Source organism: Botryllus schlosseri, chromosome 6 (genome assembly GCF_051294905.1).
Source record: "Botryllus schlosseri isolate E-star chromosome 6, Bs_hap1, whole genome shotgun sequence".
In the NCBI taxonomy this organism is placed as follows: Eukaryota; Metazoa; Chordata; class Ascidiacea; order Stolidobranchia; family Styelidae; genus Botryllus; species Botryllus schlosseri.
In genome coordinates this window covers 29,825,105-29,852,268 of record NC_137241.1, presented here as the reverse complement: position 1 = coordinate 29,852,268, position 27,164 = coordinate 29,825,105, and the positions used below count along the sequence as shown (strand labels likewise).

The 27,164-nt window shown below is 38.3% G+C and overlaps 1 protein-coding gene across 14 annotated transcripts in view; it reads right to left on the bottom strand.

Annotated features, from left to right (window-relative positions):
* Positions 1-27,164, bottom strand: part of LOC145440621 (inositol 1,4,5-trisphosphate-gated calcium channel ITPR1-like) — a 214,386-nt gene that overhangs the window by 44,608 nt on the left and 142,614 nt on the right. For 7 of the 14 annotated variants that reach the window (XM_080318286.1, XM_080318284.1, XM_080318283.1 and 4 more), the window contains exons 6-30: positions 24,903-25,038; positions 24,658-24,821; positions 22,339-22,504; positions 21,123-21,218; positions 21,046-21,060; positions 18,265-18,309; positions 16,839-16,925; positions 15,956-16,074; positions 15,290-15,446; positions 14,731-14,891; positions 13,879-14,038; positions 13,632-13,772; positions 10,904-11,076; positions 10,645-10,764; positions 10,090-10,269; positions 9,816-9,963; positions 9,044-9,147; positions 8,643-8,778; positions 8,347-8,491; positions 6,852-6,944; positions 5,809-5,915; positions 5,009-5,192; positions 4,307-4,530; positions 3,292-3,465; positions 278-400 (exon numbers count right to left, since the gene is read on the bottom strand). In XM_080318286.1, the coding sequence (XP_080174412.1) occupies positions 278-400; positions 3,292-3,465; positions 4,307-4,530; positions 5,009-5,192; positions 5,809-5,915; positions 6,852-6,944; positions 8,347-8,491; positions 8,643-8,778; positions 9,044-9,147; positions 9,816-9,963; positions 10,090-10,269; positions 10,645-10,764; positions 10,904-11,076; positions 13,632-13,772; positions 13,879-14,038; positions 14,731-14,891; positions 15,290-15,446; positions 15,956-16,074; positions 16,839-16,925; positions 18,265-18,309; positions 21,046-21,060; positions 21,123-21,218; positions 22,339-22,504; positions 24,658-24,821; positions 24,903-25,038 (3,358 nt within the window). The remainder of the gene's footprint in view (positions 1-277; positions 401-3,291; positions 3,466-4,306; positions 4,531-5,008; positions 5,193-5,808; positions 5,916-6,851; positions 6,945-8,346; positions 8,492-8,642; positions 8,779-9,043; positions 9,148-9,815; positions 9,964-10,089; positions 10,270-10,644; positions 10,765-10,903; positions 11,077-13,631; positions 13,773-13,878; positions 14,039-14,730; positions 14,892-15,289; positions 15,447-15,955; positions 16,075-16,838; positions 16,926-18,264; positions 18,310-21,045; positions 21,061-21,122; positions 21,219-22,338; positions 22,505-24,657; positions 24,822-24,902; positions 25,039-27,164) is intronic. The other 7 variants (XM_080318297.1, XM_080318289.1, XM_080318294.1 and 4 more) reach the window with 6 other exon arrangements.

Genomic DNA, 27,164 nt, shown 5'->3' with positions numbered 1-27,164 from the left:
GAACTGCTCCCTTTTCATAATCCGCAACTAGCAACAGAACCAGAACTACTCACTTTTCAAGATATGCAACTATGACTGGAACTACTCACTTAAACTAGAACTAGAACTACTTCCTTTTCAAAATCCGCAACTAGAACAAAATATAGAAAAAATTACCTTTTTAAAATCCGCAACTAGAACTATAGGACTAGGCCGACTCAAAAAAACAGTAGCTAGTTGATGGTCGGCTAACTAGACTGCGAGTTTGCACAAGTCCGAGCGAGAGAAGCAGACAAACCTCCTTGATGGTCGCGTAGTTCTTGAACGACGACGAACTAATAGACGGCCTCTCTCCTGCGTCGCTCGTAGGGTTCGGAAAGTCGACGCTCATATCGCGAGAATCGCGGCTAGTCGCGGAAAACTGATGACCGCCCAGAGAAAAGGAATTGTGATGAAACAAGGCATGCGTGGAACCGATAGGGAAAAAGAAAGTCAACTGACGCTGGGGGCACGAGGACTAGAGTATTAATTCTAATGCTTCGAGTCGAGTAGAAAGAGATGACAATACTCGTTCCAGAAACGGATGACTCAGGTACTCGATTTTGCACGGCCGACTCGTTGGAAAGTTGGAAAGTGTGAACATGATGAGTTTATTAGAATTATTAGGTGACACAGACACTAGGGCTCTTCAAAAATGACTTTTTTTTCTAAAATTGCACTGGCTACTTGATAAAATTGTTAGGCTACGTACTTTAAGCCTACACACCAAATTTGGTTCAATTCCAACCAGTAGAAGCGAAGTTATTGTAGTCAAAAAATTTGGACTATGAATAAAATAGTATTTAAGGTGACCAATTCTTTAAATATTTATTATAGTCGTGCCCACCGTACACACTATTTTATTCAAATCCAAATTTTTCGACGGCAATAACCCCGTTTCTACTGGTTGGAATTGAACCAAATTTGGTGAGCATGGTTTCTATAGACAACCTAACGCTTTCATAGGGTGACTAGAAAATTTCTAAATTTTTTGTGATTTATTTTTATATAACAAATAGAAACTTTCTTCTCCTGTAGCAATGCGGCTGCTGGTTGGAATTGAACCAAATTTGGTGTGTAGGCTTAAATTAGGTAACCCAACAATTTTATCAAGTAGCCAGTGCGATTTGAGAAAAAAAGTCATTTTTGAAGAGCCCTAATAGACATGTCTAGTCAGCTAACAGAGACTGGGATGACTTGGCCGATATAAACCAAATATTTCAGAAGAATGGGACCAACAGTACAATCAGATGCGTTCGGGCATTAACAAATCCTGCTTTTTTTTTTGGAGTCACTTATGTTGATTTTGCCTAATCGCATTAGTTTCTCAAGTGCTTATGTTTTAGATTGTTTCCACTTTTAATTGCCACAGTTTTTTGACAAAGCCACTTCTTACTTTTCAAGGCCAAGGTTATTGCTGCTGTGATTTTTACGCATTGCATTGCAGAAAAAAGAAAGTAGGTTTTCGTAAAGTTTTCATCACAGTAATGAGTGAAATCGCAATGAAAACTGCGTAAAATAACCCCTGTACCACAATAACTCAATATATTTTCAAAAATTTTACACATTTGAAGTGGCACTAGCGTTGTTTTTTTTGACATGCAAGTGCTAGTAACCAGAAGTGTGACGGCATCCAGTTTCTTAGGCAAAATCGGGTTGTGAATACTACCTTCTTTCCTTAGAAATTACTACTAATGGTACTCGAGTATAGATTTTCGACAAAGTCAACATACTTTTTCCAGGTTTGTCGACATTCCACAAATAGTGCAGCAGGGTTGTCATTTTGGTGACTCGGGTCATTTTTTAAAATGTGCAACATGACTCGGCGACTCGAGTCAATTTGTGTTTCGACTCGACTTGTACTCGGGTCATTGTGCATGTAACGAACCAAGTCTTGGACCTGGACTTGACTCGGTGGTGAATTGAAAATGACTCGACTTGACTAGAGTCAAAAGTATTAAAGTGAGATTGACTTGCAACACGGAGCCTTGTGACTTGGTTACAACCCTGGTTAGCATCCTAAACGAGCATTTTTTTTTCGCCGATTATTTCAATTCCTGCCCATTTTTGGAGTTTTTTTGATATTCAACAAAGGGTATAGCCTTGAAAAGCACCGATACATGACGTTCAACATATACAGGTGATTCACTCATCCGAGAGCAGGTCTGATTTACGCTGGCACAGATGTCAAGTAACGTGTCGCATGCAAGAGCAGGAAAAATGTAAAATATGCCGGCACCAAAAGCAAACATGCCACACAGCAATTACTATGAGGACGATCATCGTATTGCAAACAGATTTGGTGAAAGTAGTCAACATTGCTTTTCTACTCCTGCACGAGTAGAAGTATCGGGGTAAATTTATCCTCGAGTACAAGTAAATTTAGCAAAACTACTTCAAGTAAAAGTAGCAAAGTCTGAACACAACAGTAATAACTACTTTTATCATTTCAACGAAGGTGCATTAATCACTAATATTACTAGAAATTAGTAAAATTTTGGTATATATATCCTATTGGGGCTATAGAGGAGCTATACCAAGAGACAAAGTCAGTCAGTAGTTTTCTCTATGTCTATATCTTTTTTCAGGATTCCTTGGATTCATGGATTACATTGTTAGGTAGCCTAAAAAAACGCTGCACACCAAATTTGGATTGATTCCAACCAGTAGCCAATTGAAATTTTTGAATTTATTATCAAAAAATTGTAAAAAAAATCAAGTATCACTGAAATTGTGAGTTGTCTGCGAAAACGATGCACACAAATTTGACACGAAGTTAAGTTTTTGAGTTTTTCATTCATAATTCTGGCATGACCCCACTTCAATGTTATTTTTGCAAATCCAACATTTCCAACTACAATAACTTCGCTTCTACCGGTTGGAAGTGAACAAAAATTGTCAAGCTTCGTTCTTTTAGTCAACTTAACAATTTCATGGGGTTGACAGTAAAATTTGAAAAAAAAATTCAATTTTTTGAATAAATTCAAAAAATTCAATTGGCTCTGCATCGGCTTGCGCCAGTTGGAATCCAGCCAAATTTGGTGAGCAGAGTTTTTAGGCAACCTTACAATTCAATCAGTGAATCCCCAGAATCTGGAAAAAAGGCTCCGGGTTTCTATTGAGATTTAAGGAAAAGCATCAGACTTGCGCGATTTGGAAGACTGCGACAAGTGGATTTGTGAATAGAAAGGGAAATTTAGTAGCAGACCAATGAAATCGAGAGAGAATTCATTGCTCCGAACATGCGACAAAGTTATTTTTACGTTGACTCACGTTTTTCGCGCTTGCTTCCGGCCCAGACATTTCCCTTCTGGCGCTGCCCGAGGAACCGTTCTTGCCTTTCCAGACCCAAAGTTCGCTTTTTTCCACCAGCAAACGCAGCTGGTCGAGATTTTTCTTGATTTCTTTGTAATTCTGGTGTTCGTCTTTTGTGACGAGCAGTTGAACCTGGTGGCGTTTCGAAACTTAGCAAGGATTTGGATTTGGAATTGAAGAAAACGGATTCTATGATTTTGGCCAGATTTATTATGAAAACTGGAACGTAACTGGACATGGTATAATCCGCAATTGTCCAAACTAGCCATCTAGCTAGTTGACAGTTAGTCAATTACTGGTTTTGAGTATTTCCACCTCCAGACGCAGATTTTCAAAAGTGAACGGTCCTAGTGCTAGATGCAAATTTTGAAAGTGAGTGGTTCTAGTTCTAGTTCTAGTTGCGAGTTTGGCAAAGTGAGTAGTTCTAGTTTTAGTTTTAATTTTAATTTAGAAAAGTGAGTAGTTCTAGTTTTAGTTTTAATTTTAATTTAGAAAAGTGAGTAATTCTAGTCCTACTTGCACATTTTGAAAGTGAGTAGTTCTAGTTTTAGTTTCAGTTTTGAAAAGTGAGTAATTCTAGTCCTAGTCGCACATTTTGAAAGTGAGTGGTTCTAGTTCTAGTTCTGATTTTAGCTTTGAAGTGAGTAATTCTAGACCTAGTTGGATATTTTGAAAGTGAGTTATTGGAGTATTAGTTTCAGTTTTGAAAAGTCACTAATTCTAGTTCTAGTTCTAGTTTTAGTTTCGAAAAGTGAGTTAATTCTAATCTTAGTTGAAAATGACTCGACTTGACTCGAGTCAAAACTACAAAAGTTGGGTTGACTTGTGGCACGGAACTTTGTGACTTGGTCACAACCCCGTTTAAAATCAGGAACAAAATTCGAATTCGAAAATATTCAATCCTCTCATCTTCGCAACCTTAGCCGTAATAAGAAAATTGGCAAATACGCAACGTTTCAAAAAATTTGCTCACGTTTTTGAAAGCCTGCAAGACCTCCTGCCTTTGGCTGAAATGCCGGAAGAGCAACTGCAACGCTCCTGAGACCAGCGGCGGATAATCGTGCATGACCAGGTGCAGCAAGACACGCAGAAAAGTGCGGCCCCCTTCCCCGTCTAAATCCAGACCGGAGCTTTCCACGGAGCCGTCGAATATGCCTTCGGCCTTCGCAGATATCACGTTCAGGTTGATGGGCGGAGCTAGAGAGACAGATTTCTGATTGGGGGTTCATCAGGCAGACTTGCACAACTAATCGAATTCTAAGGTAATTTGCGAAATGTGTCTTCACTCTCATTATAATTCCACTCTTTATTCTGTTCTTTCCTGAAAATGCTACAGGAGAGCCGCAGGAGAACCGCGAACGTCAGAAAAAGTAGTATTACTTCGTTACCGAGCAACTCTGCTTGAAAATAACAACCTTGTCAGCATCGCAGTTGCAGGATATGTCAAAGCTAACCCAATTCGTCAAAATTAAGAAATGAATAAAATAGGTGTCGAAAAGCTACTTTGTACTTGTACTTTTACATCTAAATAATAAAGTAAAAAGTAGTTTTGCTAATAATTATGCTAACCAGAAGTGGAAGAAATTTAAAACTATAACCACTTCAGTAAGAAGTCGAAACACGCTTGAGTGCTTGGAAGACAAACTTATAAGTACCACCGGTAAGCTCTGCTCACCTGATTCGTCCAAATTTGGGAAGGAAGTCGACGATTTCATGGGATTGTTGTTTGTCGGTGATTTATCGTCGTTCGCGCCGTTTTCGGCGTTCTCTTGGTTTTGCTGATTGTTTTCGTCGAATTCTCGTTTGAAAATGGACAGCAGGCTCGATATTCTGTAATCCAGCCGCACATCCAGGATGAACTGACACAAAACAACAAAAGGACACATATTATGCAGGTAGTGCACATCTCTGCATCTCGCAGACAGACTTTCACAACTAAATAATTATAGTTAGCCTAATTAGAGCAAGATGCCGGTAATGTAATTCTAATCTAATTTGCGAAATTTTCTACGTTCTCCTTTTAATTCTAATCTAATTTCTGGTTTTCCTGGAAATGCTTTGTTCTATTTCTTTCTAATTCATGATTTAATTTACAAGTTTTTGTGAATTCACTTATTCTAATTCTAATCTAATTTGGAAAAACAGTGTAGCATCATTCTAATTTTGAACTAATTTAGAAAAAAGAGTGAAGTTAAATTTCTAATTATAATCTAATTTGAAAAAAAGTGAAGTTGAAATTATAATTGTAATCTAATTTGAAAAAAAAAGTGAAGTTGAAATTCTAATTCTACTCTATTTTTGAAAAAAACAGTGAACCCAAAATTCTCATTTTAATCTAATTTGAAAAAACCGTTTAGCTAAAATTCTAATTTAATTTTGCAAAAACAGCTTAGCTAAAATCCTAATTTTAATTTACTTTGGAAAAGCTGAAAATTTTCTAGTTATCCAACTCTACGTTCAGAAACTTATTCTTACATGTAGAATCTCAATTATTTTCAGTTTTGTCTCCAGCACAAATTCGTCCTGGTTGGCTTGAGTCAGCGACGGAATCGGATGAGTCAAATCACGCTGACTCGTCGAACCTGAAAATTGTTATTCCAGAAATAAGCATGGATTTCGATTCGAAAATAGTAAATACATATATCTTCGATTCACACCAATCTCGACGAATGAATATTAGTTACGAAATCGACAAAATGTTAGTAGTCCAAAATAACTTTTTTCTTCAAATGCTGCCCACCAAATTTGGTTCAATTTCAACATGCAGAAGCCAAGTTAACAAAGTTTTTATATTTATTACTATCAAAAGTTTTTGAATGTGACTATTTTTTTAGATTGTTTTATCTGTACGAAAAAATAAACGATGCACTACAAATTCGGCTCCATTCCAGCCAGTAGAAGCGGAGTTATTGAAGCCCAAAATTAAGGATTTGGAAAATTGTATCATTAATTTTAGCCACCGTAAATACTATTGCTACAAATCCAAAATTTTGAACAGCAATAACTACGCTTCTGCCATTTCCTTGCTATGCATCGTTTTTGTAGACAACTTAACAATGTCATGGAATTGCCAGTAAAATTTGAAGACAAATATTAGTTAATTCATTTCAAATTTTCAAACTACAATAGCTTCGATTCTACAGGTTGGAATTGAGCCAAGTTTGACGTGCATCGTTTGTTTAACCAACTTAACCATTTTATCATATAGCCAGCAAAATTTGAAGAAAAAAGATATTTTCGAGCAACGCTAATATTGATATTGAAATAAACCCGAATATTTTCAGCTGGTCAGGGGAATGATATACGGTTTCAAATTCTCTACTAGTCGCAAACGATTACCCCTGACGAGTGTCAGCCGAAAATATTTCAGTTTATTTCATTATCAATATATTATCAATTAGTTACTAAATCAACAAAATGTTACGATACATTTACCAATCAAGTTATTAACACATTCATGATTGGAGAAGCAGCCATCGAATTATATGTTTCAATAATTCAGAAATAAATCATCACACCATGATCATCGTGAGTCTCCTGATCAATTCCGAGCGTCATATTGCTCACCATGACACCGATGCTACCAACGCCACGCGTCACATCGTGCCCACCTGACAAGAGAAGGCATGCAATGACCGAGCGTGCCACGGAACACAAATCTCATTTCAAACTTTTATATTCACCATGAAAACAGAATGATCGCCACACTTTTTAGATACAATGAAGATACTGTTGAAGGACTTAAACATACAACTGTATAGTGTATTCAATATTCATATTTCATGTGCGTTGTAATGACTCGAGCTGTGACTTTTGAGTGACTCGACTTGACTTGAGTTGTTTTCTTACACACCGAAAATGATTCGACACAACTTTGTGTATTGACTCGATATGTACTCGAGTCATTTTTACGGAAAATGGAAAATTACCCAGGGGCCCATCCCATCAACCAGATCCACGTTTTGAAACTACTTACTGAGTACTTTTAAGATCTTCATTATAACACCTACTTGAGGTACTGAACTTTCAAATTCCTACTTCTACTTGTAATCGAGTAGAGATTTACAGCGTTACTTCTACTTCTCGTCGAGCACAATGCTGATTACCTCTGGTGCAAAGCCAAGCTTACGCTGACCAACGTCATTCAAAAAAGCAGTTATGATATTGGCTTGCGGTGACAATACCTATTTCTTCGACACAAATGACTATGGAGCTGATCAGACTGGCACAATCTAGGTAATTGACAGTCAACTAACTAGTGGTTTTTGAGTGGTTCTAGTTCTAGTCAAGTATTTTCTTAAAACAAGGGGGATTAAGTTCTGGTTCTAGTTTTGAAAATTGAGTAGTTCTAGTTCTAGTTGCGTATTCTCAAAAGTGAGTAGTTCAAGTTCTGGTTCTAGTTGCGAATTTTGAAAAGCGAGTAGTTCTAGTTCTAGCTCAAGTTGCATATTTTGAGAAGTGAGTAGTTCTAGTTCTGATTCTAGTGGCAAATTTTTAAAAGTGAATAGTTCTAGTTCTATTTGCGGATTTTGAAAATGATTGCCACACAACTAGAAAACATGTGATGTCGCGTTGTCGTGATATTCTTGCATTTTGGGTCGAATATCCTACCATTTCAAACCTGAAAACCTTGTTTTTGGATTCGAAATCCTACCATCTAAAAACCTGTCCTTTTGAAATGCCCATTCCATATCCGACATGCTCAAGTTCAGTCGCAATTCAATAATATGTATAATCAGATATTAGTCGGTTGTATTTTGATTTGTTAGTTGCCGATTCAAGAAGGTTGTTAGTTCTAGTTCTAGTCGCGCATTTCGAAAAGCCGGCAGTTAGCACAAGCCTAGATCTGATAGTAGTCAAAAGTACACATGCACATGATAAACTCAAACGAGGACACATCAACGTCCAAGAGGAGAATCATTCCGACAGCCTTACGAGTTTGTTTATGATAGGCATGCTCCAATAATCAGGTATTGATTTAAATACAGAAGATTGATAATTCGCAGCGATAACCTTCGACGTCTTGTCGACCAGACAAAAGGCCAGTTGAAATTCCGTGAACGCAATCGAGAATTCGCAGCAAAGTTCTTGTGAGACGTAATAAGTCGTGAAAGGTGTAAAAGCCAAAGTAGATCAGATGCCTCGCCAGATTCACCACCTGAAATGGAAACATGGGTCTGATGCAGCGTTGAAATGACTCGAGTCATGACTCGACTCGCAATTTTTCGTTGACTCGACTTCACTCGAGAGTCATTTTCTTAAAATGGAAATGACAACCCTGGGCTCTACCACGGATCGTTTGTACCCACTTCAAACGTCAACTTATTCTCCTTTGCATTCGTGAAGATTTTCGCGTTACTGACGAGATTGTTGAGATACTGATCAACGAATTGCATTGTAGGAACAAACTTGTCGCAGCTCTTGTGTCCTTCAACATTGTCGTAGCTGAAAATAAGAAAGTTCCAGCACATTTTCAATGCAATTAGGAAAATTGAATAATAATATATTGACATTGAAATGAACCCGAATATTTTCGGCTGACACTCGTCAGGGGTAATCGTCAGCAACTAGTAGAGAATTGGAAAGAACATTGTATATCAACAATCATATCACAAAATAAGACGTCACCGGCATGAAATTTCGAATAATTGAGGTGAACAGATAGCTTGAGTTCACATTAGACTATATATTATAATGCTACAGCACTTACTCATCAATGTTGATCAGATTTGGTATTTCAGACCAAAGCCTCGCGTAACGGACGGGAATCACCTGTTCCTGGGGGTCGCGGTCCACGTGCATATGTAGCATCAACTAGATATAATCAGATAGTCAATAACGAAGAATTTCCGCCTTTTCACAGCTCTAAAGTAGGTGTTTTAGACTACTTTCACCTAATCTCAAAACAGTTTTTAAACAAACTACTCACTTTTATCAATTTGGATTTTGAAAAGTAAAAGTAGTTCCACGATAAATTTGCATCAATTTTATGAGCGAAATTGTCATAAGAACTGAGCGAAATAGCCCCTTATCATGGTAACGGAATATTCAGTCAAAAAACGCTGCACATTATATTTGTCTCAATTTCCAGCCTGTAGAAGACAGATTATTAGTATCAAGAGTAAAGAATCTTGTATTTATTTGGATTTTTTAAATTTTACTGGCTACCACTAGGTTGTCTAAAATGCGATACACATTATATTTGGCTCAATTTCAACCGGTCGAATTCAATTTATTAGGGTAAAAAATCTAAGATTTATTTAACAAATATTCATTTTTAAAAATATTATTGGCTACCACATGAAATTATAAGGCTGCCTAATGAACAATATATCACAAATTTGGCTAAATTACAACCCGTGGCTAAGTTATTGGGGTTGAAAATCACGGATTTGGAAATTAAAAGTATTTACAGTTGCAAATCCTATCGTTTAGCTATCCTACTATGCAAATAGTAACACAAAAATAAACCGGCAACAAACCTGAACAAAAGACGCACGCAGATCGCAAGGCAGCTGACTGTCCGCCATGCAATCCAAAATGATCGGAATCTTCAGTTCGATAGAAATTGGATTGATGGCCAGGTACTGCCTGTCCAGGCACATTTTGCTGAAAAGGTCCAGCTGATGTCTGAAACAAGACCAACGTTCAATTGAATAATATATTTGCATTGAAATAAACGCGAAAATATCAGATGATACACTCATTTCAATGTTGTACAGAACACCATTTTACGCATCGTTGATATATTTTTACCTGTAATAATTCAGAACTGCCAAATCGGCCTTGCTGGCCTGCGCTGTCTGCGAGAGATGCCTGATGCTTTTTTCGTTATTGCGGCCCTCGCCCCAACGCAGCACAACGGCTTCAACGTCTTCCTCGTAAAGACGCTTGCCATCCATCTCTTCTTCGTACTCAATGGTCACAATCGCTTGCCTGTGTTGATAACAGATGTGATAAGTAAAAAAGTGCTCTACATTTTCGTATAGCTAAAGTAGTTATCATTACTCATATTACTTAATCAAACGGTTGTTTATAAACCTCTTCCACTTATAATTCAAGAGTTTTATAGGCAAAATAGCTTACTTTAAGTTTTGAAAAGAAGTAGTTTTGAGATAGGTTTACATTACTTTTACGAATGAATTTGACGTAACAATCGGGCAAAATCTTACTTGTAATAAACTAGAAATTCATGACATTATTTCTACTTTCACTCGAGCAGCAACGCTGATTACTTTGACACTGGTTGATAATCGTGACTTAGTGTCAGGCTTACGAAAATCTAAACTTACAGGCAAAAATACAACAGACCTTGTTTCAATCAGAATATCCTTATTCTCCTCGGAAAGAATGTTCCTGCAAATGAGCTCTTGCGTTTTCGGGATGGCCTGCTTGTTGGTGACGCACAGATCGGCGAGATAATCCAAAAAGCTGAAAAGTGAAAAATTCCATTCTAATCAAATTTCTAAATAAAATTGTAACTATAATTTTAATTTCAATCTAATTTAGAAAATAAAAATCTGAAAATCTGAAAATTGTCTTGTTTGTCCAACTCAAGACATGCACGTACCGAGGTTCTTTATTTTTCCGAACCAGAGCCACAAACGTTTCGATCTCCTTGCCGGTGATATGTTGTTCCAAGAGTTTTCTGTTGTTGTGTAACAAGGCCGTGATTGTGTCTTCTGCCAAAATGTCGTAACCAATCTGTTGCTGCATCAGTCCGAACTGCTTCGCGATATATTCCTGTAGCAGAAGGTACGTTATACAGTTGAAGAGTATATTGATAATGAAATAAACTCGAATATTTTCGGTTGGCACTCGTCAGGGGTACTCGTCAGCAACTACTGATTTTTCAAAAGAACTTTATATACCAGTGGTGGGAACCTATGGCTCGAGAGCCATATATGGCTCTTTTGGGTATAAGATATAGCTCTTCGATAAATTTTCAATTTTGTACCTAATTTATCAATATTCCAGCAACTCGTTGGTAAATTTTCATGACAGCGAGAATAATTATTCTTGTAGCAGTACAAACATGCCTTTTAGAGGCCCAGACAGTGGGGTATCCAGGGTTAGGGGCTCGTACCACACTCTTTTTAAATCCCGAAATTTAAGTTGCTGTCATACCGGCGACTAACACCAATCGCGAATTCTATCAACTACCATCACGCGCCTATAAATCTTGGATTGCATGATACCTTGATTGACGAAAGAGAATAGCGGACATGGCGACACTTGTAGGACAATGCAGTTTTCAAATACACATTGTCTTCCTTATCTACGCCGAGAAATAATATTACAAATTTAAATTGAACACAACGCCATAGCTATCAATTTTCTTTATTGGTTAGTGGTTATCTAGCACCGCCGTAATAATGTAGGTGTGTAACGCAACATTAGCCTACGTTACACCGAATATTTTAGAAGTCAATCAATACTTGGATTTTCAGAATCAACTCGACAATTACATTTGATTAATATCATTGACCATAAATTCTAATCTGTTTGCGATGAGTTGCACACTGTTACACACAGGTGAGGCTTGGCCCGTCTGAGCCTAGTCTGAGCCTTACCTCTCTTTTCGCGCTTTATTTATAAATAACAAATATGAAAATTCCGTGATTTTGGGAATAAAAATGTTCAAAATCTAGTCGATAGAAGATACCAATAACCATTTTTTCTTCACTGATACCTGACGACATCTGAGGCACTTCCTCCCCTGACTCCATGTCACTGACGTATCACACGGCGGGTATGTAGGGGAGAGGAGGCCAAGATGAGACACTTTTCTGATAATTCAAGGCCACTCAAAGAGTAATGCCTTCTGAGGAATAATTTTGGTACCAATGGAAAGCCTGTGATCTCTACTTTCTATGACGATGGCTTGAGTTATATTGAACAACATACTGATGGATTTCTTGGCCCTCAAAAATCCTTGCTCAAATATCTCAACTTACCCCCAGGTGAGGGTAAGATGAGACACACTGTGTTTAAGATGAGACACCAAGCAATTCATGCTCATTACACCACCAATTTATCCCAAATGATGAATCAACCAGCAACATCGTGAATAAAATATAATAATCATGAAATAATTCATTTTTAAAAAGAATTGGTACATCATATACAAATATAAATGACATCGAAACCAATTAACCATGAGATCCAGCAACAATAAGAGTTTCGTTATTATTTTGTCTTGTAATGTCACATCTGGTAAACTACTAGATAAATAAAACATTTTGTGTGCCTTCAACAGTAAATTTTTAATCTTCCGAGGCCTTCAATAGAAAAGCCCTCTGATACCCATGTCTCATCTTACCCCCATGATTTTGTCTCATCTTACCCCCACACCTAATTTAACATATAAATTTGAATAAAAAAATTTCTGTCCGTTACTTTTCAGAGGTAAGCACATGATTACACTGCTAATATTGCACTCAACCAGCTCCAGTATTCTTGTTTTATAATATGAAGTACTATGATAGGTATGCCCTTACAAACATGAATTCACATAACTGACATAGGCTATGAAAATATAGTTTTTGGCATTTTTCTGCCCAACCTCAAATCTGTTTGCCTTGTTAATATGGTAGGACTATGGAATGGCATTATGGGAACAACATAGTTGAAGGAATCTGTCCATCAGAAAATCTTTCTGTGAAAAAATTGCATGTCTCATCTTGCCCCGTGTCTCATCTTGGCCTCCTCTCCCCTACTTCAGAAGTGACTATGCTTCCACCTACTCATGTGGGCACAAAAATATGGCATGCCCTACGAATCCCGTATATTAGTGCTACTAATACGTCGCGGGTATTACATTGTGACGTAACAGTTGATTGACATGTATGGCTCTTTGGGAGTTACAATTGAAAATATTGGGCCAATATGGCTCTTCGGTTGAAAAAGGTCCCCGACTACTGTCATATACCAACATTCAGCAGTAGGGGGTTAAGCTAACCAATATTTGTCTAGTTCAGAAATCCTACATTAATCAGACTTGCTATAAAATGGAACAGAATTATCAACATATACTCTGATGTCAGTCACAACCAGAAGAGGTCATAGTTATCAAGTTGGTACTCAAGTAGAAGTAAGAATGTCCAAGTAAGTAATCATGTACGTATTCGAGGCTCAGTTTTGACTTGAATAATGAGATCTCAAAAATGGAAGCAGTGCAAATAGATGAAATTCACTTGAGTACTCCAGAAAAGTACTTCGTTACTGACCACATCTGGCCCTTACTATTGGAAAACGGACAGAAATAGGAGCACTGGAGCAGGTTAAGCAATCCAAACCTGATTTTTCCGATAATCCTGCGTGGAGTGACGCAGTATCCGATAGCAGAGCTTCAGAATGTGCTGGTAATGAATGTTTTTCTTGTTCTGAAGTTCGTCCAAACGTAACAGAGGCTCTCCGTCTTTTTCCGCAAAAGGAGCCTGAAATGAGGAATTAGAAATGAGACAATTCCATCCGAAATGCATCGAAATCGGGGCCGGATATCCTAATCACCATTCCCAACCCCAATCACGATAGAAATCACACCTTCAGAATTTTGAAAAGCTGCGACAAAATATTCTGCTCTCGCAGCAGTTTCTGTCTTTCCCTGTCCGGGTCAGTCCCGACCACGATCAGGGCGTCCGCGGCTCCCCTCTGTTGGCGACACAGGAAAAAGATGATGTCCTCCAAAAGCTTGATCACAAACCTGACAGAACATTTCAAATTTAAGTCAACGAAAAGAAATGAGGAAAAGTTTGTAGAGCAGTGGTTCTCAACCTTTTTGTCTTCACTGCAAAAGATAATTCTAGCTGTCCAATTACGAGAGCGAAATGCCGATGGTCTAATTCGAATCAGGAAAAGCTGAAAATTTTCAAGTGGTCCAACAGATGGTCGAAAATTGTGTTTTAGCCCGTTAGTAGCGGCTTTTTAACGGTCGTTATTTCTAGTTCTAATTGCGAGTTTTGAAGAGTGAGTAGCAATAGTTATAGTTCATAGTTTCGAAGAGTTGAGTAGTTCTAATTCTACTTCTAGTTACGAGTTTACAAGAGTGACTAGTTCTCGTTCAAGTAGCGGATTTTGAAAAGTGAGTAGTAATAGTTCTAGTTGCAAGTTTCGAAAAGCAAGTAATTCTAGTTCTAGTTTGGCGTTTCGAAGAATCAGTTGTTCTAGTTTTAGTTCTAGTTATGAGTTTAAAAGAGTGAATAGTTCTAGTAGCGAATTTTGTAAAGTGAGTAGTAATAGCTCTAGTTGCAAGTTTTGAAAAGCGAGTAATTGTAGTTCTAGTTGGGCATTTTGAAGAGTGAGAAGATCTAGTTCAAGCAGCAAATTTTAAGAAGTAGTTTTAGTTCTTGTAGCGAGGTTTGAAAATAGAACTATAAAACTTTAAAAAATGGAAACCTTCTCTCGTTGACGTTGATATTTTTCGATTCCATATTGGCGGCGCAGTCAGCGAGGACTTTGCTGGCGTCGTTTGCAAAATCCAAATCACGAACTTCTTCGACACACACGTGGACAATCGCGAATGCTTCTTTGTCCTCTTTCTGACGACAGGTTCCGATCTGAGATAGAAAACGGCTTTAAGAAAACTCTTCAAATAAACTTTTTTACCAAATTTCGTATTTTTTGAAATTTTATTGGCAACCCATGAAATTGTCAAGTTGTCTAAAAAACAGTAGGCCTACATAGCAAGTTTGACTCAATTCCAACCAGTAGAAGCAAAGTTATTGGAGTTCAAAATTTTGGATTTGAAATAATAGTACTTACGGTGGGTAGTTCTATAATTATTATACTAATATACTACTATATACTATATAATAACTTTGCTTATATAGGTTAGAATTGAGCCACATTTGGTATGCATAGTTTCTTTATCCAATTTCATCGAATAGCCAGTAAACCTTGATGAAAATAGATATTTTTGAACAAACCTATGTTATATAATAAAGTTTTTAAATACTTTTAACATAACAGGCCGGTCTTCTTCTTTATCAATCGGTATTGTTGTGGAATGAACCCAGGTATCGGTGCAGAGATGTTTCAGGCGGACGTAGGAATTTGCAGGGACAAGCGCATCACCTTTCGCAAACGAAGTCTGATCCAGCTCAAATATGGAGCTGAACAAAATTGTAATCATATCAAAATCACAATTCAATGTTAACATTATCACTAGGGCTGGGAACAGAGTTGTAATGACTCGAGTCACGTCAAGTCTGTGTATTGACTCGACTAGGACTCGAGTCATTGCCCATGACTCGAACCAAGTCAATTGATTGAGACTCAGACGGATAAGACCGACATTTCATTGTAATTTCGAATAATAGTAAAGTCACCACCCTATTGGGATTTTGTCTATTGGTACTGGTACTTGAATATGCGACCAGAAACTGCTAAAAGTGAGGAAAATTAGCATATTATAAATGCGAATCATTCGATATCACCGAACAGAGTTATATAAAGTGGCTTTAACAAGACTTCAACTGGAAACTGAGCAGTCAACACAATGCCTTGGACTCGAGTCAGAATACCACGACACGGACTTGACTCGGTGGTGAATTGAAAATGACTCGACTGGAGTCAAAACTATAAAAGTGACTTGTGACTAGGATACAGCCCTGCAACATACCTCACGCTGCTTGGGTCCGGAGTAGCCACCAAACAATAATGCATCCCACCAGGAGGACCACGGCTTCTAGAGCTTTTCGTATCCTTGTCAGAGCTTCCTCCGTTCTCACTCTCGTCCATCTGAACGCAAACGCTAACATTTCAATTCAATCCAGATATCAAACGCTCATATTGAATAATTATATGCATAATGTAACATATGAGGTTGCTCACAGAGCAGAGTTGGCCAATCAGAAAATTTTCATATTTTCAAAATTAGATTAGAATTACAATGGTAGCTAGTTTTTTTGGGGAATCAGATTAGAATTAGAACGATACCTAGTTTTTTTTTCAGAATTACATTACAACTAGTGTGATAGCTAGTTATTTAGCCAGCTATATTGGAATTAGAATCATAGCTAGATTTTTTATCCAAATTAGATTAGAATTAGAAATTTAGCAACAGTTTTTTTAATAAGATTGCAATTAAAAATTGAGCTACAGTTTTTTCTAAATTAGATTAGAATTAGAATGATAGCCATTTTTTTCCGAAATTAGATTACAATTGTAATTACTGGATTGGCAAGAAAATTGTAATCGAATGAAATTTCGAATAGGTGCGAATTACATCAAATTCAAGTTCGGTTCATATCAAATCATAGTTTCGTTCTCATAAGACATAAAGCTCTTATGTAGCATTTTCAGTAAAACCAGATATTAGATGAAAAAGAAAAAGAGAGCTTAGAATCATTTCAAAAATTAGATTAGAATTAGATTAGATGTGTTTCGTTTCAATCAGTCTAATTACACAACTAGAATTATCTAGTTGTCCGAGTCTGTCACGGAGAGAGGGGGGAGCACACACCGAATTACAAAAGAGCATAGAGCATGCAAATTATCCGAACCTGGCTGGAGCTAGAGACAGATCGATTGTTTCGTGATTGGAACTCAAACTCCACCCCGCTGCTACTCGGCTCCCAATCATTATCATCCTGGCAAACAGTACAAAGTTGGCAAAAAAACACATTTTTCATGCCGCTGACATCATATTTGGTGATATGATTGTGGATATAGAATATTCTTTTCAATTCCCCGCTAGTTGCTGACGATTACCCCTGACGAGTGTCAGCCGAAAATTCGGGTTATTTCAATATCAATATACTATCCGATTGAAACCACCTTAAAAACTTCTCAACGATGATCCGGCAACAACAAAATATCGGGCAAAATCGAAGGGCAGAACTCTTATTTACTGGGACACTGATCGTATTCTAATGAATATGTAACAAACGTGTACAATTGGTAAAGATATTTTAAAGAAATCTCAATACTTTGTCCTTAGATTTCCTCCTGTCAATACCATGCACAATAATTGCCAAATTTACCAATCAAATTAAACGCAAATAAACAGAAATTTATATCCAAATATGAAAGTGTATGGGTGTTGGAAAATCTCTTGTACGATCCAACAATCAACAGAAACCTTGCATTGACTCGAATCGTGACTCGAGTCACGATTTTCTGGTGACTCGACTTGACTCGAGTCATTTTTCTCAAAATACGGAATTGACTCGACTCGAGTCAATCTGTGTATTGACTCGACTTGGACTTGAGTCATTGCGCTTGACTCACACCAAGTCATAAGACTCGAGACTCAGACGGGCAAGACCGACATTTCATTGTCATTTCGAAAAATAGTAAAGTGACCGCACTATTGGGATTTCGTCTATTGGTACTGGCACGTTAAAATGCGACCAGAAACCGCTGAAAGTGAGGAAATATAGTATATCATAAATGGGAACCATTTAATATCACCAAACAGAGTTATAAAAAGTGCATTTAACAAGACTTGAACTGTAAACTTAGCAGTCAACACAATGACTTGGACTCGGACTCGAGTCATAATACCATGACTTGGACTCGGATTTGACTCGGCGGTGAATTGAAAATGACTCGACCTGACTCGATTCAAAACTATGAAAGTGAGATTGACTTGTGACTTGGTAACAACCCTGCTGTGAAGTCGTCATCAACCCACAGCATTGTCACAAAGTGTAATGAAATAGGTTTGGTCGAAAAATACCAAAATTATCTTTAATGTGATGTAAACTGGCATCATAATCTTTGTGGGCACGCAGTTACAGATTCGAGCTTTTCAATCTTTCATCCTGTTATAATGAGTGATGCTCGAATACTGAATACTGGAATTACTCAGGTAGACCTACTCTATTTTGCCCAGCCCTACTAATTACGAAGGCGAGTCGCAAAAACCCAGAACCGCATGCCAAAGTAAGAGGAACTGATCAAATTAAACCGAAAACCACAGATCACCTCCGGCGTCATTGCATTGCGACGGATTTCAACCCTCCCAGAACACTGAATGGAAATAACGGCTTAGAATATGCTGTACGGTCAAGTTTTGTGCAACCCATCAAGTTAGAAAAAATATTATTATTAATTTAAAAAAGAATAATATTAACTAGATTAATACTTAATCGCAAGTCATTGACTTGCGTCTAGCATCCAGAGGTGGTCAAGTAAAAGTAGGAGTGATCTTGAAAATTTCTACGAGAGTACAAGTAGAAACAGTAAATTCCAAGTAAGTAAAAAGTATATATTTAAGGCCTAAATTCGCCTAAATAACTAAAAATTGTTTCAGTAGAACTAGCGTCTTAAATTCAGAATCAAGTAAAAGTAGAATTGACGTAAAAAGTGTAAAATTCAGGCTTCGATTAGCTTAAAAAAATAAAAATTATTGTTGTGAAAGTATTCAAAAATCAGAACCACTCGAGTACAACTGGTCAGCGTCACTATTTCAGTAGAAGTAACATCAAAATTTCTACTCAAGCACGACTAAAGTAGTCAAAACAATCATTGTAGCCAAAAAACATACCCACTTGATAAAGTAATGCAACAAGGCAAAATATACTAAGTATACCAAGTACTAAGTGGAATTAGACAAAAATCAAAAGTATTAGGCAAATCCACTAGAGTACTCATAAAAAGTAGAAGTACTGGCCACCTCTGGGGATATCGCAACTCTTTTTCAGAGACTTGTTAGTAGGCTGTCGTCAGCAACAATCAGGAAATATGATGGGAATCAAGACTAAAAAGAGAGATGTTTCACTGTATTTCAGATAAATTCCCTCAAATCAAGAAATTTCGGATTACTCTGACTTTGAGTATTGTGGCATCAGATGATAGTGTTTTGATTCAGTGCCGGGGGAAAATTGGATTCGCAATCAAGTCCAGGATGACTAATTACACAATATTTCAATTAAAAACAGCAAGCAATGTCCCGGTTCTGAAATTACTCGAGGGTACTAGCAAACGGAATTTGTAAAAACAGCGGTATCCCCATGCCGACGCATTGTTGCCATGCATAAATTAGAATTCAAATCCAGCTGGGTAAATACTGGCAATTTTTAAATAATCACGTGCAGACTTGTACAAACTACCGAACTAGTTGACCGTCAACTAACTACTAGTTTTTGTAGTAGTTTCTGTTGTAATTGCGCATTTTAAAAAGTAAGTGGTTCTAGCTCTAGTTCTAGGTGTATTTGAAAATTGAGTGGTTTTAGTTCTAGCTTTAGATTTTGAATAGCGAGTAGTTCTAGCTGTAGTTTGAATGATTAGGTTTGAAAAGAGATTAGTTTTAGTTTCATTTCTAATTGCGACTCTTTGAAAAGTGAATAGTTCTAGTTCTAGTTCTAGTCGCGAGTATTGAAAGTGAGTAGTTCTAGTTCAAGTTTCGAGCTTTGAAATGTGAGTAGTTCTAGTTCTAGTTGCAAGCAGACTTGGACAACTAGAAAATTTTCAGGCTTTTCTGAATTAGATTAGAATTAGAATTAGAGCTCCACAGTTTTTTTCAAACTAGATTAGAATTAGAATTAGAGCTGCACAGTTTTTCCAATTAGATTAGAATTAGAATTAGAGCTACACAGCTTTTTTCAAATTAGATTAGAATTAGAATTAGAGCTACTAAGCTTTTTCCAGATTAGATTAGAATTAGAATTAGAGCTACTAAGCTTTTTCCAGATTAGATTAGAATTAGAATTAGAGCTACTTCGCAAAAACTTGGAAATTGAATGAAATTGTATATGGGAAATGAATACAACAAAATGCAGTTCACATCAAATCACAGTGCGTGGTGCAAAAGGCCGTGAGGCGATAAGCGCCACATATTTTTGTTTAAAAAACAACAACAACAGCGCATCCCCATAAACATGTGAATGGTGAACTTCTGTACACCAAGCTTGGCGCGATTTTTACTATAGGCCTACTTTAATAAAATATTAGTTCTTTTATGGTAACCGTGGGCATCGCCCATGTTAGTCAGAATGGCGATGTACTAACGTAAAGTTTTAGAAACTAGAATGTTGTTCGCAGACTACAAGCTACTCTAGCAGGCTATATTCGTCATAATATCTACTAGGACTTCACGGTGTAAGTAAGGCGATGGCGGCTTGGCACTGGATTTCCCTGCGCAAGAGGGATATTCTTTTTAACTCACTGCAATAGTGCAATATGCCTCGGACAAAGAGGCATTTTCAGGAAAACAATAATTAGATTAGAACTAGAATTAGAGAATACGGACATTTCACAAATTAGATTAGAATTAGAATTAGAGCATAACAACATTTCACAAATTAGATTAGAATTAGATTACTGGCATTTCGCTCTAATTTAGTGAAATTAGACAACTAGAATTATCTAGTTGTCCAAGTCTGGTTGCAAGTTTTGAAAGTTATAGTTCCAGTTGCGAGTAGTTCCAATTCTAGTTCTTATGCCAATTGCAAGTTTTGAAAATTGAGTAATTATAATTCTAGTTGCAACTTTTTAAAAGCGAGTAGTTCTAGTTCTAGTTGCATATTTTGAAAAGTGAGTGGTTTTCATTCTAGATCTCGTTGCGATTCCTGAAAATCCAGTAGTTTGCACAAGTCTGATCGGTTTCAAAACTTCCAAGCTCAACCATCAACATTCCATTTAATTGCAAAGCATTTCCATCACACGGAACAAAATCTAACGCAAATTTCGGTCAGCTTTGGTCAAAAAAACGTTTGCCATGTCAACAAGATCATTTGTTAATGAATCGAATAGCACTAATCCAACCTTTTCGACACCTCCCTAGAATGGAGAATTCAAAGTATACAGCGTGAAATATCAACAATGATACGTGGTTTACCAACCCTCGCGGCTAGGTAGTTCCCAGTGGCCAGATGCTTGAATCGAAAGAGATTATTCCAATGCCCGGCTCCTCCTTTGCAAGGGTCTTTGTGAACAACCTGAAAGTGATAGTAGTCAGCGTTTTTACCAGAGTTGCAATGCCTCAAGTCATGACTCGACTCGGACTGAGTAAAGATTATTTAGTGCCTCGGCTTGACTCGATTCATTTTCATAAATACAGAAAATGACTCGACTCGACTTGAGTCAATTTGTGTGTTGACTCGACTTGTACTCAAAGTCATTTGACTCGAATCTTGGAAAACCAAGACAGTCATTTCATTTAACTTCAAACAATAGTAAAGTTGCGACATTATTGGTATTTCGTCTATCGGTACTGATAATTGAAAACTAGGGCCAGAAAATGTCAAGAGTTAGGAACATTGGTATATATGAATGTGAGAGAGGGGTGTTCGAAAATATCTTTTATTTCCGGATCCCAAGGGTTCACTGATTACATTATTACGGTGCACACCAAATTTGGATCAATTCCAACCAGTATACGCCGACCAATTGAAATTTTTGAATTTAGTTCAAAACAACCGAAAAATAATTTCAAATTTTACTGTCAACCCCATGAAATTGTTTAGCTGTTTATAAAAAGGACGCAAAACAAATTTGACGCAATTTCAACCCGTAGAAGCAAAGTTATTGCGGTTGAAAGTTTTGAAAAAATAGTATTGACGGTGGAAAATCCCAGAATTATGAATGAAAAACTCAAATAACTTATTTTCTACGGGTTGGAATAGATGTGTTTTGCTTGGTTTTTATCGACAGCTAGACAATTTAATGGGGTTGACAGTAAAATTTGAAGAAGAAAAAATTTAAATTTTTTATAATAAATTCAGAATTTTCAATTTGCTCTGCGTTGGCTTCTACTGGTTATAATTCAGCTGGTGCGCAGTGTTTTTTTAGGCAACCTCAGCGAGTCCCCGGAATCCGGAAACAAAGTTATTTTTGAACAACCCTACTGAACAGTAAACACTATGATTTGACTCGGCGGTGAATTGAAAATGACACAGCTCAACTCGAGTCAGAACTATAGAAATATGATCGACTTGTGACTCGAAACCTTGTGACCAGGTCACAACCCTTGGTTTTTCTCCGAGTTGAAGTAGAAGTAACGTCGCAGATTTTTCTCAATCTCAAGTAAGAGTTTCTGGTTTAGTACAGAATTCGAACCTCAATTTCCCAGAGAGCTTTTGAGCTGGTGGCCGAAGTCGCGGTCATTCTCAATGTGGTTCTCAAAAAAACGTGCAGGCTTTTCCTGTACTCGTCGCAGGTCAGGAATTTTTCTTGCTCTGCGTGAAACAGCCGAACGACGTCGCCGCCTTTCAACACGTCGTCTCTGAGAAACATTTCACGTCAACGATGACTGGCAGAATTGTACGTTGTACAACAGACCAGAACAAACTAATCTCGTTGGATTACAGTCAACTGATTACAGGATTTTAGAGCAGTTCTAGTTCTTGCCGCGGATATTGAAAAGTGAGTAGTTCTACCTCTAGTTCTACGACAGTTCTGGTTGTGCATTTTGATCATCCAGCAGTTTGTACATACCAGTTCATTGTGCAAATTATAGGATTGTCGAACGAAAGTGAGCAGTTCTACTTTCGAGTGAAACTAATTCTGGTTTTAGTTTCCAGTTTTAGTTCTAGTTATCATCGCTCATTTTGAAAATTCAGTTGCTTGTACTTACAAGTCTCTTGTACAAACTACTAGATTTTTAAAATGCACACCTACATGCTGACCTAGAACTACACAACACAGTTTTCAAAACTCGAAGCTAGAACTAGAACTGCTCACTTTTGAATACTTGCAACTAGAACTAGAATTACTCACTTTTCAATACTTGCAACCAGAACTAGAACTACTTACTTTTGAATACTCGAAACTATAAATCGAACTACTCCCTTTTGAATACTTGCAACTAGAACTAGAATTACTCACTTTTCAATACTTGCAACCAGAACTAGAACTACTTACTTTTGAATACTCGAAACTATAAATCGAACTACTCCCTTTTGAATACTTGCAACTGGAACTACAATTACTCACTTTTAAATACTTGCAACTCGAACTCGAACTACTTACTATTGAATACTCGAAACTATAAATCGAACTACTCACTTTTAAATACTTGCAACTATAACTAGAACTACTGTAATTTTCCAATAGTACGCCCCCATGTATAGTACGCACCCTGCATTCACAGTACATGGATAGCTGTGTTTTAGTATTTGATGTCATTCTGTTTTGCAATGTCACTGTTGAACAATCATGACACAACGATCGCTAATCATTATGCAATTGACGGCATCATAGGCGCCGAACCCGGGTATGCAAGGTATGCCACGCATACCTAGACATTTTTTTAGGCATACCTAGAATTCGGTTTAGTATGTATCGGTATAAACGTCAATTGTGTTATTTAGAACAAATCGCAATGTATTTTCGTTTACGACATTACCTGCTGCCGCTTATGTGAGCGAGGTAGCCCGTTGCGAGCGGCCAATTAGCGAGAAGGGTGTTGCCAATTAGCGAGATTCGTCTGTGCACAATGTAACGTGACGCGATTTCCCGCTGAGATGATCGCGAAATTATGTCATTGACTGCCGTGCGCTCGGCAATCGTCGCTTGTCTGATTTATCGCGTCTCCAACAAGCCTAGTTTCACTGGCTTGAAGAATCACATCTTCAGTAGGCCCGGTGCGCACTATACCAACGCTATCCTGCACTATCGCATCTGCATTAGCGCGCACGATATCATCGCTTGCCTACACAATCGCATCTGCAACAGGCCTGGTACGAAAGATATCATCGCTGGCCAACTATCGCGTCTCGGGCCTAGCATGCGTTGGCTCCTATCTCTCGCTGGCCTGGAGACAATGTCGTTAGGTGTATGCTGATTAGCGATTGTGATTAAAGAGTGACATCGCCAAACTGAATGACATCGAATGTCCGCAGACATGTGCGATTGTGCGTGCGCCGTGCATGCGTAATTGAATTCCGCTAATACTTGAACATAACCATCAGAAGATGTGTGTCAAGGCTTGAGTTGTAAAAGACAAGAAAGGTTTGAACAACCTGAAATCGGTGAGAACAGATTCCATAACAACTCGGACATTTCACCTTGCGCAAATCGTCGCAGAGGTTACGTAATACGCGTTGATAAGCGGCGTATTTAATTGTTCGCGAGAGATCAGGGACTCGCTAATTGACACCACTTCCGGACTCGTTGACAAGCTTATCATACGCGCAAGTTCGTTAACACCGATGAGATTGTGTAATCGGCATTCACGCATGCACTTTACCCTAATGTATCGATGCTATGTTAACCCTAATTATGAATTCCATCACATTATGACGTCATTCCTTTGTGACGTCATCGAACCCGCATACCTAAGAAAAATTAGCGTCCGGAGCCTATGAACGGCATTGTCTCTAAGCGATAGTAGATAGATAGTAATTCGGGTGAATTTGTAGAAGTGGAACAACAAACCTGTCCTCATCCCAAGACATAAAGAGGTTGATTTTCCAACTGGTGTTTGAATTCACCGCGTTCACCTCCCTGCATTCTTCATTGTCGATCAACTTCATCTTACTGGCGTGAAGTGGCTGTCCAGCATTGACTGGCATCAGGACGACTTTATCGCCAACGACAACCTGTCAGAGTTTTGAGAATTGTGTCAATGCAGACATGAATAAGTCTTCACTACGTTTAGGGCTGGGCATGTGTCAACGTACGTTATCGCCCGTAGATCGCAACTTGTAGAAAAGCTCGATGTAAAACCAGGATCCTTCGTTGCCGTCTGGGTCGAGAAACACTCGCATCGCGTTCTTCTCCCGCAATGCTGGCAGACGCTTGTTCACTGTAAGGAATCTGCAAAAACAATAAGGAAATAGCAGTGCAAGGATATTGACATGACTAAAATGTGTTGGTTTATAACAGAGCCTCTTGGTATGAGTCAAACTTCCAAGAGCACAACTGAGCAACCAAATCAGAAGGGAAAACCAAACTCGCGCAAAACGATTACACTTCAGCACTTCACCTCATGTCGAACGCCTTGCAGTTATAAAGGGGTTGTAATTCTGCATTGTCATCATATTAATTTATTATTACAGATATATCTAGAAATGATTATCACCATAGGCGCCGACTTACGCGGTTACGAGGTGGCGCAGCCACCTCGTGACCACATTTACGAGGTGGCGGCCACCTCGTACAAAATGCTCAAACGCCTAAGTGATTTCTGACCAGTAATTGGTAATCAGGCGAATCGATGCGACCTCATTAGAGACGTCTTCGATTTCGATACGCGCGTGTGCCAGGCTCGTAGCCACGGGGGTTTCGGGGGTCGAAATTCCCTATTTGAAACGCGAAACCCCGTCATTTTGAAATGATCATTGTAACTCTAATACTCAGTTGCAATTCAATAATTGCGTTATCAGTGTGCCGCGCGGCTGATTTGCGAGAAACGTGTTGTCAATTAGGGAGAAAAGTCTGTGATGATCTCCCGCTGAGATGGTCGCTAAATTAGGTCATTCATTCCTGTGCGCGTGGCAATCGTCGCTAGCCTGATTTATCGCGTATCGAGCTAGCCTGGTTCCGCAGGCTTGAACAATCGCATCTGCAATAGGCCTAGTTCACACTATATCATCGCTTTTCTGTGCAATCGCATCTGCATTGGCGGCTTCGACCTGGTGTGCACGATATCATTGCTGGCCTAACTATAGTGTCTCGGGCATAACATGCTTTGGCTTTTATCTCTCCCTGGTTTTGAGACAATGCGGTCGAGTTTACGCTAATTAGTGTTTGTTTTATGTCGTATTCATTAAAAGGCGACATCGCGAAACTGAGTAACATTGAATCGCTGTAAACAGACTTTACCTTGTGTGTAATTGATTCCCACTAATACTTGAACGTAACGATCAGAAGATGTGTATCATGGCTCGGGTTCTGAAAGACGACTAAGGTTTGAAATCGGTGCCATCAAGTTCAGATTTCCGAGAACTGTCGCCGAGACTGCGTAATACGCGCGCGTATTTAATTATTCACCAGATATCAGGGACTCGCTAATTGACAGCACTCCCTGACTCTTTGGCAAGCTTATCATACGCCTAAAATCGTCAATACAAAGAGATCATATGATCGCCATTTACAAATGTATTTGACCCGAATTGAATTGACGTTATATTAGTAAATTTGAAAAAAATCAAAGTCCCCCTAATTTTTCGACTGGCTACGCGCCTATCGTGTACTGAGAAGCACCATCCTAGATCTCCTTTCCCGACCAGGCACCCAAACAGACGTTCTGCTTTTCTGAAATCTAGATTATGTGCGCCCATATTCATTTACAAAACCATTCATGAGCTAGCTAGCTTCGTAATAGTCTTGGGAATCGGAGCGCGAAATTGGAGGGTGTGTGCCTGAAAATTGGAATTCATTTCTGCGCAGATTCGTTTCTCGAACAAGGCTTTGCCAGTGACATTAATCGGGAAATGCAGCAATACAGTCTAAACACCGATATAATGAGAAAACAATTGTCGCGACGAAAGCTACTCAATACGGTGTCAGACTTAAATACCATTCGTGGCGATTCTGATTAGAAGACACGCTTTCTCATTTGCCATCATCCGATCATCCATATTACTTGTTATCGACTGGATACATTCGTACTCCGAAATTGTCGCACGAAGTCATTTTTCAGTGTTCCTTTCATTATTAACGTGCAGTAGGCCATGCTATGCCATTGTCAAATATTGATGCATCACAAGATTCTGGGTGGCACAAATATCTTGTTTTATTCGATTCGTTTGAACAACGATTAACTTGATTGCTGGATGTACTATTATCGAATATTAAACTGTTGGGCATTAGGTCGACAGCGGATTTCTATTGATAAGATTGCGGCATGCGCCCGGAAGCGGAATTAATTCTAACCCAGGGGAGCCAACCTGCGGCCGTAGAAGCAAATTTGTGCGGCTATCAACATCAACACGTAATTT